Here is a 21,221-nt window from a genome sequence, read left to right on the forward strand (position 1 = left end):
TACTTAAATAATTAAGAGGTTTTAGAAATAATACTAGCTCAGCTCTTGTTTGATGAGTGCTTAGCATGACCCATGAGCCTGTAAGGTCTGAGACACTTAATACAGCCCTCAGACTACCGGGAATCCAGGCATGGACACCCCACCAGAGGACTGGGAATCCAGACATGGACACCCCACCAGACGACCGGGAATCCAGGCATGGACACCTCACCAGACGACCGGGAATCCAGACATGGACACCCCACCAGACGACCGGGAATCCAGACATGGACACGGGAATGCAGACATGGACACACCACCAGACCCATGTGCTTCTGACAATCGGCAGAAACCTTCTCATTCTTGCCACTGCAGGGTCCTTCCATTCCTGGTCCAGCTCTCAAGAACTCGGCTTCTCCCCTTAGACTAGTAGCCCTAAACCCTGGCTGCATACTGGGACCCTCTGGAAAGGCCAAGATGCCCTGACCATGAACTCCATCTTTCCCCTGCAGAGATCCAGTCTCTTTTGGTCTGAGATGCAGTTGGGTATCCGTGATATTTTATATTTTAAAAAAACCAGTCTTTGAGTGTTACACGTTCTGCATGCATCAGTCTTCCTGGCCCAGGATCACTGTGTAGTCCAAAGCCTCTCAGGACTCTGCACTGCAAAGGTCTGGCCAGCTACTCTAAAGCCCGTCCTGAACCACTGGTGCGCCTTGCACAGACAACTACAGGAGCATGGACTATTCCCATCTGGGACCGTGGCAGGAGGGCACACAGTCACCCCGGTCTCAAAGTTAGTAGAGCTATATCCTGGGGCTCTTTATTTCATGGTTAGTTATTTTTTTAAAAAGTAGTATGCTCTCAGGCACATTTTGATACTTGGTCACTCTTATACATCCATCTATAACAAGAGGAACAACTGTATGTTGAAATGCTGATTTTATTCATGGGACATGCTTTTTCTTTACTGACTCTTTGATAAATTCATATTCCAAAATTAAAATCAGTTTTCTTATGAACAGTGTGGGCAGTTCAGCAGGAACTGGATGGGGAACAGGTATAGTTTTAAAACATCACATTGTGGGGATGGATTGAAGAACAGGGTTAGTCCTGTTAGAAGAAACACTCCTTTCACACAAGAATCACAGAGTTATGTATGCTGTGAATATCATTGGTGAATAAAGAAACCACTTTGGCCTGTTGATAGGGTAGAACTTAGGTAGGCAGGGAAAACTAAACTGAATGCTGGGAGAAAGGAGGAAGAGTCACAGACAGAAACCATGTAGCCCCACCAGAGACATGCCAGACAGAACTTTACCTGGGAACTTTACCCTGTAAGCCACAGCCACGTGGCGATACACAGATTGCTAGAAATGGATTAAATTAATATGTAAGAATTAGCCGATAAGAAGCTAGAACTAATGGGCCAAGCAGTGATTTAATTAATACAGTTTCTGTGTGATTATTTTGGGCCTAAGCAACCAGGAACTAACTAGTGGCCTCCTTACCACAGAGTTGCTTTAAATAGAATCATTAAATAATTGCGTACAGATCACAGACCTTGAGTGAGTTCTGCTTTAAATAGAATCATTAAATAATTGCGTACAGATCATAGACCTTGAGTGAGTTCTGTAAAATTCAACATTCTAAGTTACAGGCAGAAAACTAAAAGCTACCCTGATTCAATATTAGAAGTGTATCTGAGCAGTGGTGGTGCATGCCTTTAATTCCTGGAGGCAGAGGCAGGCTGATCTCTGAGTTCAAGGCCAGCCTGGTCTACAGAGCGAGTTTCAGGACAGCCAGGGCTGGTACACAGAGAAGCCCTGTCTTGAAAAACAAATAAACAGAAAGTGTGCTAAGTCCAGCTCAGAGAGAAAAGGTTCTACTGCAGATGAGCACACCTGTTCCTCCTAGAGTCACTGTGCAGCTCCTGGAATCAGGGCTTGACAAGAGTTGGGTTACTTACTGTTCACATGTAGTCTACTTTCTGCCACTTTGTGCCCTGTGGAAAATCACTCAACTTTTCTGAGCCTCCTTTTCTTCATTTGTAAATGAGGAACTCGGTGACATCTATGGTACTTTTGATGCTAAGATTCTGAGTCTAGAATTTTCCACAGGGCATTTTTTTATCTTTTTAACTATGTGTATATGTATGTATGCCTGTGTCCCCACAGGTGCATACATACTTCACTTAAAGTCCGGAAAACGGGAGTGAAAAAAAAAAAAACCCAATTCATGGCTATATGGTAAGAGTAGATTCACGTATAACACAAATACCAAGTAGGGATGATTTTGTCGCATAAATGATGTGGGAGTGATTTCTTTCTAATCTGTTGCTTTCATTGGTTAACTAATAAAGGAACTGCTTGGCCCTCTGATAGGCTAGAATTTAGATAGGCGGAATAACAGAACAGAATGCTGGGAGAAAGAAGCTGAGTCAGTGAGTCGCCATGATTCTCCCACTCCAGATAGACGCAGGTTAAGATCTTCCCTGGTAAGCCACCTCGTGGGCTACACAGATTATTAGAAATGGGTTAGATCAATATGTAAGAGGCAGTGTTTAAAAGAATACACTTTCCGTGTAATTATTTCGGGTAAAGCTAGCCGGGTGGCAGGAAGCGGCCCACTGCCCTTATTACAACACATAAATTCTCCTAACAAACTCTGTAGTTATCACAAATGAACGTGGTAAGCGTTCTTTTTTGACGCCGTTGGGTTTTTCACTCCACAAGTGCATTTAAAACATTATCAGAGCTGTCAATCTTTCCATTCCATTTCCTCATGTACAAAGAAATATAAAATGGCCTCCCTCAGGCTTCAGTGGGCGCACATTAATTATCCAGGAACCCGTAGCCAGTATAAATTCTGTGAGGGTGGCATTTGTCTTTGAAGTATTTTATACTCATGTTTCTCAAAAAGATGATAGTAGTTAAAAAGCAGTGACTTGGGGATGAACTTAATTAGGTGGATGATAAAAGCTGTAATTTCCTACAGTTGCTCACTAATGCTTGAATGGGAGGTGTGATATAAGCTTCCTAGTGTGGTTGTGGCTTATCAGAATATTAAAATCAGGTAGTGTGGGTAACGAGTTCCAGGGTTTATATCATTGCTTCACTATGTTTTATTATTGTATTATTGCTAATGAGTCATTATATGGTTGAATGTCAACTTGTCTGACCTCACAGTGTGTACTCAGTGTATTCTTTAGAGGTCTGTTCCCTCTTCCTAGGTCCCAAATGAAGCATCCATTACCTGCCATAAGCAATGCCCCATTGATCAATTTCACATGGAGACCATAATAAGCTTAACATAATTTAAGATTTTAAGTGTATTACTGAAGCACGGCTGGAACTAAATGGATACAGTATCATAATATTTAATAAGTCAGATTTTATATTGCATTGTCTAGACAGAGGTGGCATTTTTTTATTGTTTTTATTGAGCTATACATTTTTCTCTGCTCCCCTCCCCTTCTACCCTCTCCCATGGTCCTCATGCTCCCAATTTACTCAGGAGATCTTGTCTTTTACTACTTCCCATGTAGATTAGATACATGTATGTCTCTCTTAGGGTTCTTTTTGTTGTCTAGGTTCTCTGGGATTGTGGACTGTACATTGGTTTTTCTTTGCTTTTTGTCTAAAAACCACTTATAAGTGAGTACATACGATAGTTGTCTTTCTGGGTCTGGCTTACCTCACTCAATATGATGTTTTCTAGATTCATCCATTTGCCTGCAAATTTCAAGATGTCGTTATTTTTTTTTCTCCATGGTGTACACAAAAGTGGCATTTGGAAACCTCTCTTCTTCATTGGGCAAACAGCACCCAAAGTGGAGGAAACAGTTCCCCGAAGAGAAACTAGCTGTGGTTTAGCTCCTCGCCCAGCTCCGCCAGGGTCTCACTGTGTAGCTCAGGCTGGCCCAGAACTCACCAAAGATCCAGCAAATATGCCTTCTCCATGCTAGGATTAAAGATATACACCACCATGCCCAGCATGCCCTAGAATTTAACCTTTTTATGGCATTATTTAAAAAATCTTTTTTGCTTGTTTGTTTTTTAATAAAGAATTATTTTTCCTTTTAAGAAACATACATTATTTTTTTCTATAGAATGTAATTCTCTGCATATTTTATCACACATGTATATGTTTGCATCTGTTTTAATTGCAGGCATTTGTACCAGGCTAGTCCCATTTATATCAAGTTTGCCTTGCACGTTCAAAGTCTTTATCTTTTTTTTTTGGGGGGGGGGGTTCATTGAGACAGGGTTTCTCTGTAGCTTTGGAGCCTGTCCTGGAACTAGCTCTTATAGACCTGGCTGGCCTCGAACTCACAGAGATCTGCCTGCCTCTGCCTCCCAAGTGCTGGGATTAAAGGCGTGCGCCACTGCACCACCAGCCCCAGAGCAAGATTGTTTTTTTTTTTTTTTTTTGGTTTTTCGAGACAGGGTTTCTCTGTGGCTTTGGAGCCTGTCCTGGAACTAGCTCTGTAGACCAGGCTGGTCTCGAACTCACAGAGATCCGCCTGCCTCTGCCTCCCGAGTGCTGGGATTAAAGGCGTGCGCCACCATCACCCGGCTAAGGTTATTTTTTATATTTGCGACTTCTTGCTTGTGTTTTTTTAACTAAGTATGTCTATGCTCTACAAATTATGCCGCTCATATTTTAACAATAATGCCCTCTCATTATGCCAGACACCACGGACTTACTGCTGTGCCAACACTGAAGACTTGGAGACAGTCATCCACCATGTCCACAGCCTGTACCCTTTGGCCCCATTTCTGGCAGCAGGCGTGTCAATGGGAGGGTAAGGACTCTCTAAACTGCTGGAGAGTGGAGCAGTCCTCACGACTGGCTCCCCCTCTCCTCTCCCCCTCTCCCCCTCTCCTAAAAGCAAAGGGAGCAGTCCTCATAGCTCTCTCAACACTGAACCATGAATGGCTGAGTCATGTGTAGCGGAAGGAATCAACTCAGGCCGACTTTAACATTTTCCTGGGTTCTGTGAGTCCTCCATGGGAAGCAGCCAGGTGAACTTGATTTTGTTAGTTCCCATTCCAGGTGCTATTAAGCTAAGATGGTTGGTTTATGCACCTGCCCCTACATTGGGGTTTATATGGGACTTTTTGAAGTTTTATTTATGTGTATGTATGTTTGTCTGTGCATGTATATGCTGTGCTGGGGGTGGGTGCCTGAGAAGATCAGTAGATGGCATTGGATCCCTTGGAGCAGGTTGTCATTTGAAAAAAGCAGCACGTGAAAGATGCCACGCGACAGAGCTCAGGTCTCAAGGTTTCTTACTGGGAGAAAGTGAATGGGAAGGGGGGAGGGGAAGGGAAGACCAGCCTCTGGGGACGGTAACTGAAGAAGAAGAGAGGAAGACAGAGAGAGATGGGAGGTGGGCAGGGCCCTTTTAAAGGGGAACCTAGTGATTGTGCACACATGGAGCTCTTAGTAGCAGCAACTGAGGACGAATCCTGTCGGAACCGCAAGGTCAGGCCAGTGCGGATGTCTGAATACTAAGGGAGCTGGGGTTGCAAGTGTTTGTGGGCAGCCTGCTATGAGTGCTGGGAACTGAGCTCTGGTCAGGATGGAGCATCTCCAGCCCCTTTCTGGAACAATCTCTTGCCACACTTACACTTGAGTGATGTCTAACACTAATAACTGTTTGTAGAGTGTGTGTGGGTGTGAGTGTGTGTATATATAGAGAGAGAGAACTCACTTAAAGAAATCTAAAAGTTATTATTTAGTATTTATTTCTCTGTACTTTAGATCCCCTCACCATTGTTCATGCGTACTTCTATTTTGTTTTTCATGACAGGGTTTCTCCGTGTAACAGTTCTGGCTGTCCTGGAACTTGTTCTGTAGACCAGGCTGCTCCTGAACTCACTGAGATCCTCCTGCCTTTGCCTCCCAAGTGTTGGATTAAAAGAGTATGCCACCACCCCTGGGCAATAATCTTTTTTAATTATTATTATGTATGCAGTAGTTTGCCTGCACTTGTGCCTGCAGGTCAGTAGAGGGCACCAGATCCTATTGTAGATGGTTGCAAGCCGCCATGTGGTTGATGGGAACTGAAATCATAACCTCTGGAAGAGTAGTCAGTGCGTGGACTGCTGAGCCATCTCTCCAGCCCCTCATGCTTTTTACATACCTATCCAAAATTTATTTATTTATTATGGATACAATGTTCCTCCTGCATGAACACCTCCATGCTAGGAGGGGGCACCAGATCTTAATACAGATGGTTGTGAGCTACCATACGGTTGCTGGGAATTGAACTCATGACCTCTGGAAGAGCAGCCAGTGCTCTTAGCCTCTGAACCATTTCTCCAGCCACCAAGCTTACTTTTGAACTTAATTATTTAATTTATTTTTTACAGTGCTGGGGCTTGAATCTAGGATTAATGCGTGTTAGGCAAACACTTTACCACTGAGCCACATACCTCTACCCCAAACTATTTTATTTCATTTTTCTTAAGTTTTATCTACTGAAAGATTCTCTTTTGCAAATCTTGGTTTTTCTTATCTGCAAAATAAATTTTCAAAAAAGTAGAAATCTATATGTTGTTGGATTTTCCTTTACTCTTGCCACACATTGGAAAACCATTTTTTTTTTTTACTTTCTTTGGCTTTTGGGCGGCCTCCACCCAGCTCTCTATGAATCACACATGGAAGCTTATTCTCTCTTAAGCCAGGCCTCAGCTTACTTTCCCTTTTACTAGCCAGCTGATGACTGTCCCCTAAAGTCCTCTCTCTTTGTTCTCTCGCTCCTTCCTTCTATTCATCCTCTCTGCCTGCCAGCCCCGCCTGTCCTTGCTCCTGCCTTGCTCTTGGCCATTCAGTTCTTTATTAGACCATCAGGTGTTTTACACAGGCCAAGAATCACAGCTGCACAATTAAACAAATGCAGCATCCCACCCCAAGTGGTTAGAAAAAAATAAATAAATAAACAAATGCAGCATAAACAAAGTAACACACCTTAAAATAATGTTCTGCAACATATATATAAAACTGTAGACATGTTTCCCACCAACCCTACAAGATAAATGCTGTTTCTCTCCTTTTCATTAGAATATTTTACCATACATATATTTTATTCCACATGATTGGTACTCAGTCAGACACACTAAATGACCATTCACCTTTATTTGAAAAGCTGATTATGAGAGACTAGAGAGATGTATCAGCAATTAAGAACACTTGCTGTTCTTAGTTAAGAACCCAGGTTCGGTTCCCAGCACCCACGTGGCAGTTCTTAATGAAGAACCCAGGTTCGGCCGGGTTCGGTGGTGGCGAACGCCTTTAATCCCAGCACTTGAGAGGTGCAGGCGGATCTCTGGGAGTTCAAGGCCAGCCTGGTCTACAAGAGCTAGTTCCAGAACAGGCTCCAAAGCTACAGAGAAACCCTGTCTCAAAAAAAACCAAAACAAAACAAAAAAATTTTTTAATTAAAAATAAATTTAAAAAAAAAAAAACAGGTTCAGTTTCCAGCACCCACATGGCAACTAATCTGTAACTCCAGTTCCAGGGGACCCTAAGTGAGCTCTTGTGCCTCCACGGGCACTGCATGTACATGGTTCATAGACATATATGCAAGCAAACAATACATAAAATAGAAGTAAATTGTTCTTTTTTTTTACCTTTAAAAGCCAGTTAACATTTAAAATAGAAACTATTTTTAAACTTTATTCTGGCTGTATCTGCCGTCTCTGTTTTTAGAATATCTCCAGAGTGTATGTGCAGGAAAGTAAAAGGCCATGAACAGGAGGCTCTGCCCAGAGCCCTGAGTCAGCGTGGAAACGAGCAGAGTCAGGTTGTGCTTGGCAAACAGATTCTAGCATCTCTTCCCTCCAGCCCACAGTGTGAATCTGAAAAGACAGAATGAGGGCTGAACTTTTCCCTTTTAATCATATAAATTCACGCCTTTTTTTTTCAAGGCTAGCCTTTAAATAAAGAGGTTCCAGTTGTCTATTCAGAAACTCTTGGGAAAGGTCCTTTCATCCAGTGTTGAAGCGTTGGTGCCCGAAGGCCACTCTCACCAATTAGATTAGCTTTTCCAGCTGGCTGAATATTAATGTCTTGTAAATTATTTGAAGGAATCACACCTTCTAGTTGCCTAGCACTGTGACACATTGACACGTTCCCAAGTGAGTGCACTTTCTCTTCTTTTTCTTTTCTTTTTCTTTTCTTTTTTTTTCTTTTTTACCTTTGAGATGAAGCTGACAAAAGCATAGTCTAAGCAAGAGTTTCATGCCCAGTGAAGCCACAGACTGGGGTCATCCCAGTGCCTGCGATGTTGGGGCCAAGTATGGGCTTTGAGCCAGAACTGAGTTAAGTCAAGAAACTCTGAAGCTCTAGACCCAGATTCTACTCTCCCAGTGAGTTGGTAAATACTTTTTAAATAAGTGGAAAATTCCAAACACATAAAATGAAAATTAAGAGTCATTCCTCAGGTTCAGTAATTATCAGCTCGTGGGTAATCTTGTTCCATCAGTATCACCCACTTCTCCAGTTCATTCCCAGCTCTGACTATTAACTGAACCTCATAATCACTTTATTATTGTTTCAGGTGGTACTGAGTAGAGCACATGCTTAAAATGTGGGAGGCCCTGGCTGCAGTTCCTAGCTCCTCAAAATAATAAATTAATCGGTTGAGTCACTTCTTGGCCTTTTTGTGTGGTGTCTTCTCAGTGTCTGATAAAGCCCCTATCTCGGGACACTAGGTGAAGTGGATTTTGGAGCAGGGAGATAGGACAGGATCTTGCTTTATCTACACAGCATGCCTTGGAGTGGAGCACACAGCAGAAAGTTGGAAGGCCAGTAATATTTCAGTTGGTAGCTCTAAATGGAAGACCTGTTTCTTTTTTTTTTTAAAGTCCTAATACTCCTCTCCCCCACCCCTCCCGAGACAGGGTTTCTCTGTGTAACAATCTAGCTGTCCCAGGCTGGCCTCGAATCCACAGAGACCTGCCTTCTAAAGTAAATAATCTAAAATAACCTTTTGAGGTAGCATCTTGACATTATTTTACTCCTGAATTGCCTCTAAAGATTTGGTTTGCCTATTTCGGGGTCTTTCTGCTTTAGATCCTTTCCTGCTATTGTGGTTTATGTAATTTACCGGCCTCTGGCCATTATCTGACCTCTAGCTGAAACGTAAAGTTATTATATAAGAACCGAAGGATGAACTCTTCACAGGACAGAAAGCATTGTATGCAAATCTTATAGTTATTTCAAAGGGTCATTTTCAAATCCTAAGTGATGGTGTACATCCATAAGTCTAGCTTTCCTGGAGGGTGAGGCAGGAGAATTACAAGTTCTAAACCAGCCTGAGTTAAAAATAGAGAAGTGCTGTCTCAAAAAAAAATTTCTTTTCCGAACTGACAAGACAGCTCAGGCAAGGTCACCTGCTGCCATGCAGGACAACCTGAGTTTTATCCTGGGATCTGTGCAGAAGGAGAGAACTGACTTCCTCAAATTGTTCTCTGACCTCCACAAACTTGCTATAGAATATACATACATGTACACATACATACACACACAATAAATAATTTTAAATTTTTTTGAAAAAAATATTTTCAAAAGCTAAATTTAATTTTTCATAAAAATTTCCTGCCCTAAAGCCATTAGTGATGGCCCGTGCCTTTATTTTATTCCGTGATATTTATTGAGCTCTACATTTTTCTCTGCTCCCCTCCCTGCCTCTCCCCTTCCCCCTTAAACCCTTCCCCAAGGTCCCCATGCTTCCAATTTACTCAGGAGATCTTGTCTTTTTCTACTTTCTACTTCCCATGTAGATTAGATCTATGTAAGTCTCCATTCGTGTCTGCATTGTTGTCTATGTTCTCTGAGATTGTGGTTTGTAGGCTGGCTTTCTTTGCTTTATGTTTAAAAACCTATGAGTGAGTACATGTGATAATTGTCTTTCTGTGTCTGGGTTACCTCACTCAAAATAATGTTTTCTAGTTCTATCCATTTTCCTACAAAATTCAAGCTGTTGTTATTTTTTTCTGCTGTGTAGTACTCCATTGTGTAAATGCACCACATTTTTTTATCCATTCTTTGATTGAGGGGCATTTAGGTTGTTTCCAGGTTCTGGCTATGACAAACAAAGCTGCTATGAACATAGTTGAGCACATGTCCTTGTGGCATGATTGAGCATCCTTTGGATATGTACCCAAAAGTGGATATATCACTGGGTCTTGAGAAAGGTTGTTTCCTAATTTTCTGAGAAATTGCCACACTGACATCTGAAGGGGCTGTACCAGCTTGCATTCCCACCAGCAATGCAGAAGTGTTCCCTTTTCCCCACATCCTCTCCAGCATAAGTTGTCATTAGTGTTTTTGATCTTGGCCATTCTTACAGATGTAAGATGGAATCTTAGAGTTGTTTTGATTTGCATTTCTCTGATGACTAAGGATGTTGAACATTTCCTTAAGTGTCAGCCATTTTAGATTCCTCTGTTGAGAGTTCTCTGTTTAGGTCTGTACTCCATTTTTTTATTGGATTATGTGTTCTTTTAGTGTCTAATTTCTTGAGTTCTTTGTATATTTTTGAGATCAGACCTGTCTAATGTGGGGTTAGTGAAGATCTTTTCCCATTCTGTAGGCTGACGTTTTGTCTTGTTGACCATGTCATTTGCTTTATAGAAGCTTTTCAGTTTCAGGAGGTCCCATTTATTAATTGTTTCTCTCAGTGTCTGTGCTGCTGGGATTCTAATTAGGAAATGATTCCCTGTGCCAATGCATTCAAGTCTACTTCCCACTTTCTCTTCTATAAGGTTTAGTGTGGCTGGCTTTATGTTGTGGTCTTTGATCCATTTGGACTTGAGTTTTGTGCATGGTAATAGATATGGGTCTATTTTCATTCTTCTACATGTTGATATCTAATTATGCCAGCATCACTTGTTAAATATGCTTTCTTTTTTCCATTTGATATTTTTTGCTTCTTTATCAAATATCAGGTGTTCGAAGATGTGTGGATTGATATCCGGGTCTTCTATTCGGTTCCATTGGTCTTCCTGTCTGTTCTTATGCCAGTACCAGGCTGTTTTCAGTTCTGTAGCTCTGTAGTAGAGTTTGAAGTCAGGGATTGTGATGCCTCCAGAAGTTCTTTTATTGCTCAGGATTGTTTTGGTTATCCTGGGTTTTTTGCTTTTCCAAATGAAGTTGAGTACCGTTCTTTTGAGGTCTTTGAAGAATTTTGCTGGGATTTTAATGGGCAGGTCCATGCCCTTAATCCCAGCACTTTGAAGGCAAAGGCAGTTATATCTCTGAGAGTTCAGGGCCAGCCTGGTCTACCGAAAAAGTTTCAGGACACCCAGGGCTACACAGAGAAACCCTTTGTCAAAAAACAAACAACAACAAAACAAATGTTTTGTAAACTTTTGAGTTGTAAAAGTAAGGAGGAAGTATTCTATCCTTTTCTCCTATTTCAGAGCTAGTCTGGAAGAAACTATACTGAGAGGTAGAACTAGGGTGTCACCCTTGGTTTGAGCCATTGAACTCTAACTCAGACTCAGTTTTTGTCCCTCTTACCCAAATAGAACTTGGCAAAAATTGAGGAAACAGAATGAAGAAACAGAAGAAGAAAAAGAAGTTCAGTAACTTCCGGGTCCAAATGCCCTGCTCATAAAATCTAACAGTGTACTGTAGAGTGCTTTGGGGACAGGTGTGGAGGGTGACCAACCAGCCAGACCAGAGAACTCAGGAGCTCAGGGTATGAGGGCCAGACAGTAGTAGTTAAGGACTTCCCAAAGCCCCTGGTGATCCAGTGTGCAGCTGCGCGTATGAGCCGCTCAGGGTAACTATCTTTCGTGTTCTTATGAAACATATAGTAATAAATTGTCTTACAGTTTGTCAAGTGCAATATAAGTAAGGATGTGGGTCAGGCATATGGGTACACACTTGTCTTCCAAAGACTCAAGAGGCAGATGGGAGAGTGCATGACCCTGTTTCAGGAAGGAAACAAATGCTTTTAAATAGAAATATGAACATGATAGATGAAATGTCTCAGTGGAAAAAGGTGCCTGCCACCAAGCCTGGTGACCCAGGTTCGACCCACATGGTGGATGGCAAGAACTGATGCTGACCTCCCTACACTGTGGCGTGTGCACATGCGCAAATACATGTAAGGAGTTCTGGATATGAATGTGAGGAAAGAACAAAGACAGCCTTTCCAGTGTGCAGGACTTAAACAGTAGTCACGGGTGATGGTGCTGCCCAGCTCTTGGGAGGCTAAGGTAGAAGGGTCGAGTATTCAGGCTTATTCACAGAGTTGAATGGACAAGGTCAACTGGGCTGCAAGAGGCCTTATCTCAAAAGAAAAAGGAAAGAAAAAGAAAGACTAAGCAATGCGTCCTTGCTGCTTCTGCCTGTCCTTGTAAAGCACCCTTAGAAAGGGACTCTTGAGAGACGAACCTGTCACAGTCTTCTTGTTTCTCACCACTTTAGAATGCTGCTTCTAAATTACCTGGGCAAAATTGGGTCCAAAACTCCTCTGATGGCAGCTGCAACATTCTCAGTTGGCTGGAATACTTTCGCTTGCTCAGAGTCGCTGGAGAAGCCGCTAAACTGGCTGCTGTTTAATTACTACTTGACAACTTGCCTCCAGTCTTCAGTTAAGAAGTAAGTCATATTTAAACTTTTTGTTGCCAAACATTTTAGATTACACAGTCCAGCAGTATGAAATTTTAGAGTTTAACACTACCAGTATATGTATATTTATTTATAAACATATTTATTACAGTACTAAAATCTTCTTTATATTATGGATGCATACCAAAAATCATAAGGTAAAAATATAGATAAAATGAAGGTGGGCGGTGGTGGCGCACACCTTTAACCCCAGCACTCCCAAGTGGGAGGCAGAGACAGGCATGTCTCTGTGAGTTTGAGGCTTGTCTGTTCTGCAAAGTAAGTTCCAGGACAGCCAGGACTGTTAGACAGAGAAACTCAGGTTATCGGGTTTGGTAGCAGGCACCTTTACCTACTGAGCCATCTTAGACCCTATCTTGAAAAACCAAAGAAAAAGGCATAATGTATTCTTTCTGTGTTTGTGCCCCTCTGTTTGTTTTGCTATTCTAAATTATTCTGAAAACTACATTAGTGTGGAGTGTATTTGGTGATGTTTGGGCTGTTTCCTTAGATTTTCTGGTTGTCAGTCTTTTTCAAACCTAATTCTTTCTCAAGGTAGTGTGTTAAGAATGTCGTGTGTGGTGGTAAACCCCTTTGATCCCAGTACCCAAGAGGCAGAGGCAGGCAGATCTCTGTGAGTTCAAGGCCAGCCTGGTCTAAATTGTAAGCTCCGGACAGCTTGGGCTACATAGAGACCTTGTCGCAAAAAAACAGACAAACACAAGAGTGTCCCATGTTGAATAATCCAGCTCCTTAAGCATGTTCTTACAAGCATGGTGTGTTTTAGAAATGGGAGCATGTGAGCTGGCAAGATGTGGTAGGGTCAGTCTGTAAGTGGTAGTGCCTGTCAGTCTGTATGTGGTAGTGTGAACCTGTATGTGGTAGTGTGAGCCTGTATGTGATAGTGTGAGTCTGTATGTATGTGGTAGTGTGAACCTGTATGTGGTAGTGTGAGTCTGTATGTATGTGGTAGTGTGAACCTGTATGTGGTAGTGTGAGTCTGTATGTGGTAGTGTGAGTCTGTATGTGGTAGTGTGAGTCTGTATGTGGTAGTGTGAGCCTGTATGTGGTAGTGTGAGCCTGTATGTGATAGTGTGAGTCTGTATGTATGTGGTAGTGTGAACCTGTATGTGGTAGTGTGAGTCTGTATGTATGTGGTAGTGTGAACCTGTATGTGGTAGTGTGAGTCTGTATGTGGTAGTGTGAACCTGTATGTGGTAGTGTGAGTCTGTATGTGGTAGTGTGAACCTGTATGTGGTAGTGTAAACCTGTATGTGATAGTGTGAGCCTGTATGTGGTAGTGTGAACCTGTATGTGATAGTGTGAGTCTGTATGTGGTAGTGTGAACCTGTATGTGGTAGTGTGAGTCTGTATGTGGTAGTGTGAGTCTGTATGTGGTAGTGTGAGTCTGTATGTGGTAGTGTGAACCTGTATGTGATAGTGTGAGTCTGTATGTGGTAGTGTAAACCTGTATGTGATAGTGTGAGTCTGTATGTGGTAGTGTGAACCTGTATGTGATAGTGTGAGTCTGTATGTGGTAGTGTGAGCCTGTATGTGATAGTGTGAGTCTGTATGTGGTAGTGTGAGCCTGTATGTGGTAGTGTGAGTCTGTATGTGGTAGTGTGAGTCTGTATGTGGTAGTGTGAGTCTGTATGTGGTAGTGTGAGTCTGTATGTGGTAGTGTGAACCTGTATGTGGTAGTGTGAGTCTGTATGTGGTAGTGTGAACCTGTATGTGGTAGTGTGAGTCTGTATGTGGTAGTGTGAACCTGTATGTGGTAGTGTGAGTCTGTATGTGGTAGTGTGAACCTGTATGTGGTAGTGTGAGTCTGTATGTGGTATTGTCTGTCAGTCTGTATGTTGTAGTGTCTGTCAGTCTGTATGTGGTAGTGTCTGTCAGTCTGTATGTGGTAGTGTCTGTCAGTCTGTATGTGGTAGTGTCTGTCAGTCAGTATGTGGTAGTGTCTGTCAGTCTATATGTGGTAGTGTCTGTCTGTAGCCCCAGCCCTCGTGAGAGGATGGGAGGCAGAGGTGGGGCTAGCCTGGTAAAAGCGGCAACCCATACCAAAGCTGTCTTATAACCTCGACATGTGCATACGTGTGTATGTACACACACACAGACTTTAAGCAAACATAAAATTATTTTCATTATACTTTTATTAACTTTGTGTGGGCAGTATGCTAAGTAGGTCAAAGAACTGTCTGTGAAGAAATTCTTTCTATCATGTGGGTCCAGGCCAACAGGCTTGAGAGCATATGTCTTTACCACTGAGCCCAGCAAATACTATTTTAGTACCAGCGTTGTGCCCTGTGCTAGTTAGTCTGTTTCCTTACCTGTTCTTGTGTACTTTAGGTTGACTGAGGTAGAGATTACCTCAATTCTTAGTTTGGAATTTCTTTTGTTCTAGGCACCAGCATATGTTTGTCAAACAAATCGACATGGACCAGGTCATGAAGGTAAGGGGTAGCTTTTCCTAATATTTTTATTTCCTCTTATGACTCCAAGGGTAGATTCAGCCTGGATTTGTTTTTTAGGCTAAGTCTATTAGAGAGTTTGATAAACGATTCACCTCGGTCATGTTTGGATACCGAACAATTGATGATTATTACACCGACGCCAGTCCAAACCGCAGACTGAAGTCCGTGGGAATCCCGGTATTGTGCCTGAATGCCGCGGATGATGTCTTCTCACCCAGCCATGGTAAGAATCTGTCTGTCTACACACTGCAGTGTGAATTAACTGTTCTTTCAAAGACATCTTTTAGTTTGATTTCTGTGTATGTCTGTGTGTGTGTGTGTATGCCCTGTGCGTGTATGCCCTGTGCATATATGCCCTGTGCGTGTATGCCCTGTGCGTGTATGCCCTGTGCGTGTATGCCCTGTGCATATATGCCCTGTGCGTGTATGCCCTGTGCGTGTATGCCCTGTGCGTGTATGCCCTGTGCGTGTATGCCGTGTGCGTGTATGCCCTGTGCGTGTATGCCCTGTGCGTGTATGCCCTGTGCGTGTATGCCCTGTGCGTGTATGCCCTGTGCGTGTATGCCGTGTGCGTGTATGCCCTGTGCGTGTATGCCCTGTGCGTGTATGCCCTGTGCGTGTATGCCCTGTGCGTGTATGCCCTGTGCGTGTATGCCCTGTGTGCGTGTATGCCCTGTGTGCGTGTATACCTTGTGCGTGTATGCCCTGTGCGTGTATGCCCTGTGCGTGTATGCCCTGTTTGCGTGTATGCCCTGTGTGTGTGTGCCCTGTGCGTGTATGCCCTGTGTGTGTATGCCTGTGTGCGTGTATGCCCTGTGCGTGTATGCCCTGTGTGTGTATGCCTGTGTGCGTGTATGCCCTGTGCGTGTATGCCCTGTGCGTGTATGCCCTGTGCGTGTATGCCCTGTGCGTGTATGCCTTGTGCGTGTATGCCCTGTGCGTGTATGCCCTGTGCGTGTATGCCCTGTGTGCGTGTATGCCTGTGTGCGTGTATGCCCTGTGCGTGTATGCCCTGTGTGTGTATGCCCTGTGCGTGTATGCCCTGTGCGTGTATGCCCTGTGCGTGTATGCCCTGTGCGTGTATGCCTGTGCGTGTATGCCCTGTGCGTGTATGCCTGTGTGTGTATGCCCTGTGCGTGTATGCCTGTGTGTGTATGCCCTGTGCATGTAAGCCTGTGTGCGTGTATGCCCTGTGCATGTCAGTGGCCGTAGAGGCCAGAAGAGGGCAACAAATGCCTGGAACTGGAGCCACCGGACATGAGTGCTGAGAACTGAGCCCCAACTGCTGAGCCATCTCCCCAGTTCCTAGTTTAACTTTAAAAATGTTCTTTTTAAGGAAGTACAGCAGTCATATAATGTCTTCTATTATAATTTTTACTAAAACGCTACCTGCGTGGAGCTCCATGCCTATAATCCCAGCACTTGGGACACTGATGCGAGAAGAAGAGATGAGCTTGGGGCCTGAACCCTGACAACTTTAATAACTTCCAACCTGGGCCAGGAAGACATTATCTTGAAACATAAAAACAAGCAAATAAAAGTTAGCATTTAGAACTTAGTGTCAAAGTGCTTCAGACCACCTGAGCAGTGTTTTCAGGGTTCCCTTCTGCTGACTCAGGACCAGTGAGAGCTGATTGTGTGTTCTCGTGTTTATGATCTTTGGTTCTCGAAGGCAGGGCCTTTGGGCAGATTATGCTCTGGCATCTTTCCCTGGGGAGAGCACCTCATTTTCCTGGAGTTCCAGGAAAAAAAAAGTTGAAATTTTTCTTCCCCTTTAACCTGAAAGAAGACTTGAAACTTTAGAAACACAATGTCCTTGAGTATTTCGATGTTCGAAGCAAATCTGAGCCAAAAATTTATTTCTAAATGAAAATAGATTATAGTTTTTTTTTATTTCTCCTGGAAAGAGTAAGGAAGAAAATTATTCCAAAATTAACTTCCATACTCTCTTAATTTAAGAATAGGAGTTGGGCAGGAAAGATGGCTCAGTGGTTGGAAACATGTATTGCTCTTGCCAAAGTCCCAAGTTCAGTTCCCAGCACCTACATCAGGCAACAGGAAATCACCTGTAACACCAGACCTATCGCCACCTGCTGGCCTGCACAGGCACTTCACTCATATACACAACCTGTCCTACACATGCGTAATTTAAAATAACAAAAATAAATCTTAAAAAGAAGTCTCCTAATTTAAAAACCAGCAATAAGCATACGTATTTGTTTATCAAACATGTATGCCATCTTACTAACTTACAAGTAATCTTACAAACTTGAGTATCAAAAGGCTCGCCCTCTAACTGTTGTGTAAAGATGGTTATTATTGTTGTTGTCGACACAGGATGTTATTCTGTAACCCAGGCTTCCCTGAAACTCGTGATCCTCCTGCCTCCACTCCCATGTTGTGGAGTGTCAAGTGTGAGCCATCATGCCTGGCTCCAAAAAATCTTTTTAAATCAATTTTAAGCTTTAATGTGTTTGGGTGTCTTGCTTTCATGTGTGTCTGCACCTGGTGCCCACAGATGCTGGAAGTGGGAATCACAGCTCCTAGAACTAGAGTTACAGATGGTTGTGAGCTGCCACGTGGGAGCTGGGACTCAAACCTGGGTCCTCTGGAAGATCTTAAGTGTCCATAACCACTGAGTCATCTCTCCAGCACCTCAAGAAAAGAATCTTTTATTTTCTCCAAATACTTAATTAAAAGCATTTATTTTGGGTTGGGCTGGAGCTCAGTGGTAGGGTACTTGCCTGGTTCATTTGAGGCCCTGAATTCAGCCATCACTAAACAGAATTAACTACCCAGATTCCAACCCTAACGATAGTGTTGTAAAGTTTTAGAACATCCCAACATACACAGATGCCTTAAATCGCCCATGGCTTCTCTGGAGGTCACGTTTACCCAGAGGTCATTTCTAATAACTGGCACTTTGGGCCTTCCCTTGTAGATAAGAAAATGAAAGCTGGGCAGCAGTGGCGCACGCCTTTAGTCCCAGCACTCAGGAGGCAGAGGCAGGTGGATCTCTGTGAGTTCGAGACCAGCCTGGTCTACAGAGCTAGTTCCAGGACAGGCTCCAAAGCTACAGAGAAACCCTGTCTCGAAAATCCAAAGAAAGAAAAGAAACTGAAACTGGCTTTGGTGTCTGTTAAATTACACAGTGCTCGCTTTGCATCTTTTCACTGGGTCAGATCTGATGCTTCTCCATCCGTTTTTATCCTTTGCTGCCTGTGCTACAAACAAGAGTTTCCCAGCATTCAACCCACAAGGGTGAAGTTCCAACTCATTGTTTCCTGTTTTTTTCCCAGGCCCTTAAAACAGTCTTACCACATAGTGGACAATTGTCTGCAGCCTGCGGGAACAGGCAGCCAACACCCTTCACAAGGCTGCGCTGTCTGCAGTCAGGGTTAGATTCTCTCAGAGTGCTGGGGGGAGCCCGGTGAGAGAACTTAGATTGAGCATTCACGAGGTCCCCAGTTGGCCTTTGGGGCATGTGCCCTGCACTTATGGACGCACACACATATTTTATTTTTCCACTGTCTGAACACTAACACCTAGGAGAAAAAGAAAGCAACTTTAATTCATGACCTTGAAGTTTCTGTTTAAAGTTAACGGGACAGGGGTGCACAAACACTGCCGTTCCTGTGAGTTAACGGGACAGGGGTGCACAAACACTGCCGTTCCTGTGAGTTAACGGGACAGGGGTGCACAAACACTGCCGTTCCTGTGAGTTAGCATGATAGGGGTGCACAAACACTGCCGTTCCTGTGAGTTAGCATGATAGGGGTGCACAAACACTGCCGTTCCTGTGAGTTAACGGGTTAGGGGTGCACAAACACTGCCGTTCCTGTGAGTTAGCATGATAGGGGTGCACAAACACTGCCGTTCCTGTGAGTTAACGGGACAGGGGTGCACAAACACTGCCGTTCCTGTGAGTTAGCATGATAGGGGTGCACAAACACTGCCGTTCCTGTGAGTTAGCATGATAGGGGTGCACAAACACTGCCGTTCCTGTGAGTTAACGGGTTAGGGGCGCACAAACACTGCCGTTCCTGTGAGTTAACGGGTTAGGGGCGCACAAACACTGCCGTTCCTGTGAGTTAACGGGTTAGGGGCGCACAAACACTGCCGTTCCTGTGAGTTAACGGGACAGGGGTGCACAAACACTGCCGTTCCTGTGAGTTAACGGGACAGGGGTGCACAAACACTGCCGTTCCTGGGGAGTTGTTTTATGTCACTCCAGAGCTGTTTTCCAATAGTTTCTCTTTGCTGTTTGAGAAACAGAGAATCAGAAAGACAGGAAAAAATATATATATATTGAAATCTGGGATTTCAAGTCCTTTGTACAGTTATCAATCATGAATCATGTTTAGACATCTAAATTCACATATGATCAAAATTACCCTGAATGGATTTACAACTCTCACAAAGGTTAGCTTAGTTTTAATTTCAGAAAACAAGAATCAGCCTGTATTTTTATTTTGTTTTATCTGGTCTTTCTAGATGTGTTTGTGCACGAGTACCCACGCACTCTCACGAGTGCTACAGAGCATTAGGAAGGTCGCAGTCAGTTCCATCACTCTGCCATGTGGGTCCCAGAGACCAAACCCAGGATATCAGGCAGGGGACAAGTGCCTTGGTGGCTGAGCTGTCTCACAGCCAATAAACAGCCTGCACGTTAGGTTATGTAAAATCTTGGATTGATTCCTTTAGAAATAAGGATCTAGTAAAAATAGGTATTGTTATAGGAATATAGATGATTGTATAAATTAGTCAAACTCAGTCCATCTAGCCACACTCATCACAAATATTTGTTTAATGATTAGAATGTTTTTACTGATTAGAAATGACAAAGTGTGCTTTACCTAACAGTGTTAATGCTCTCTCTCCCTCCTCTCTCCCCGGCCTTCCCGCTCCCACCTCTTTACCACCAACACCCCATCTTATGCTTTCATCCCTCAAGCTATCCCAGTAGAAACTGCTAAGCAAAACCCTAATGTCGCTCTGGTCCTTACTTCTTATGGAGGCCATATTGGTTTTCTGGAGGGAATCTGGCCTAGGCAATGCACTTACATGGATCGAGTCTTCAAGCAATTTGTGCAAGCCATGGTGGAGCATGGACATGAACTCAACAACATGTAGTTCCTTGGGTACATTAAGTCTGAGCCACCATTGTTGGATCACCTCAGCTCAGTGCACATGTCAACTCCGGAGTGTGAAGCTGGCAAGCCAGCAGATGGTGAGGAGGTCCAGTGCTGTGGGAAACAAAACAACTTTGTAGCAAGAACTAAAGCTAGTGTAGATTGTTCCTGCTGTAGCTCTTATTTTTACTCTGCCTTACCAAGTACGAACTTAAATTAAGTAGTCCTTATAAACATGAATTGCACTTAACCAAAACTATTGTGTAAAAGATTTTAATCCTCAGGGTTTTCGTTTAGACTGGTATTGTTAGATTACCCAGTCCAGTGACTTAATGACTGTTAAGAGATTGTGATGATTTGAATGTAAGCTCTAAGCGGGCGTTCCTGAAAGCTCAGCACTGACCAGGGACACAGCGCTGCACCGCGTGTGTTCTGACCTGAGAGGGCAAATGCAGCCGTTAGACTGCCTCCTGTACCTGCTCTTTTATCCTGATAATATTCAATTAGGGCTGACCTGTGTTTTATAATTATCATTTACATGCTTATTTTTAAAATAGTACATGTGCATACATATATCACTATATTAAAATAAATTCTATCATTTTAAGTTGTTTCTTTGTGAATTTTTATCTATAGAAGTAGAGCCCTGTTGGGTGTGGCAGCACACAGGTTTAATCTCAGCACTCAAGAGCCACAGTCAGGCAGATTACAGTGAGTTTGAGGCCAGCCTGGATTGTAGTGAGCTCCAGTCAGCCAGGGCTGCAGAGTCTCAAAGAAAGAAAAAAGGCCCAGAGTGAAATATCTGAAAAGTATGCAATTGATAATTTCATGAATATATTACCAAGAAAACTTCTTACTTCACTGTATTCAGGATATAGACTGATGTCATATGCCACTGAAGAACACTTCAGGCTGGGGCACTTGCCTAGCATGCAGAGAGCCTCGGTTTAATCCCCAGAACTACATAAAATTGAGCACGCCGCTGAGCGTGTACCCTGTA

At 43.3% G+C, this 21,221-nt stretch overlaps 1 protein-coding gene across 2 annotated transcripts in view; it reads left to right on the forward strand.

Annotated features, from left to right (window-relative positions):
• The window catches only part of Abhd3 (abhydrolase domain containing 3, phospholipase), a 52,721-nt gene extending 31,893 nt beyond the window's left edge, over positions 1–20,828 (forward strand). The window contains exons 5-9 of one of the 2 annotated variants that reach the window (XM_075969300.1): positions 4,674–4,786; positions 12,430–12,603; positions 15,020–15,068; positions 15,147–15,312; positions 20,044–20,828. In XM_075969300.1, the coding sequence (XP_075825415.1) occupies positions 4,674–4,786; positions 12,430–12,603; positions 15,020–15,068; positions 15,147–15,312; positions 20,044–20,222 (681 nt within the window). In that variant the 3' untranslated portion in view covers positions 20,223–20,828. The remainder of the gene's footprint in view (positions 1–4,673; positions 4,787–12,429; positions 12,604–15,019; positions 15,069–15,146; positions 15,313–20,043) is intronic. The other variant, XM_075969301.1, reaches the window with a different exon arrangement.
• The last annotated feature ends 393 nt before the right edge of the window (positions 20,829–21,221 follow it).

The sequence above is a fragment of the Microtus pennsylvanicus genome, chromosome 4, assembly GCF_037038515.1.
Source record: "Microtus pennsylvanicus isolate mMicPen1 chromosome 4, mMicPen1.hap1, whole genome shotgun sequence".
In the NCBI taxonomy this organism is placed as follows: domain Eukaryota; kingdom Metazoa; phylum Chordata; class Mammalia; order Rodentia; family Cricetidae; genus Microtus; species Microtus pennsylvanicus.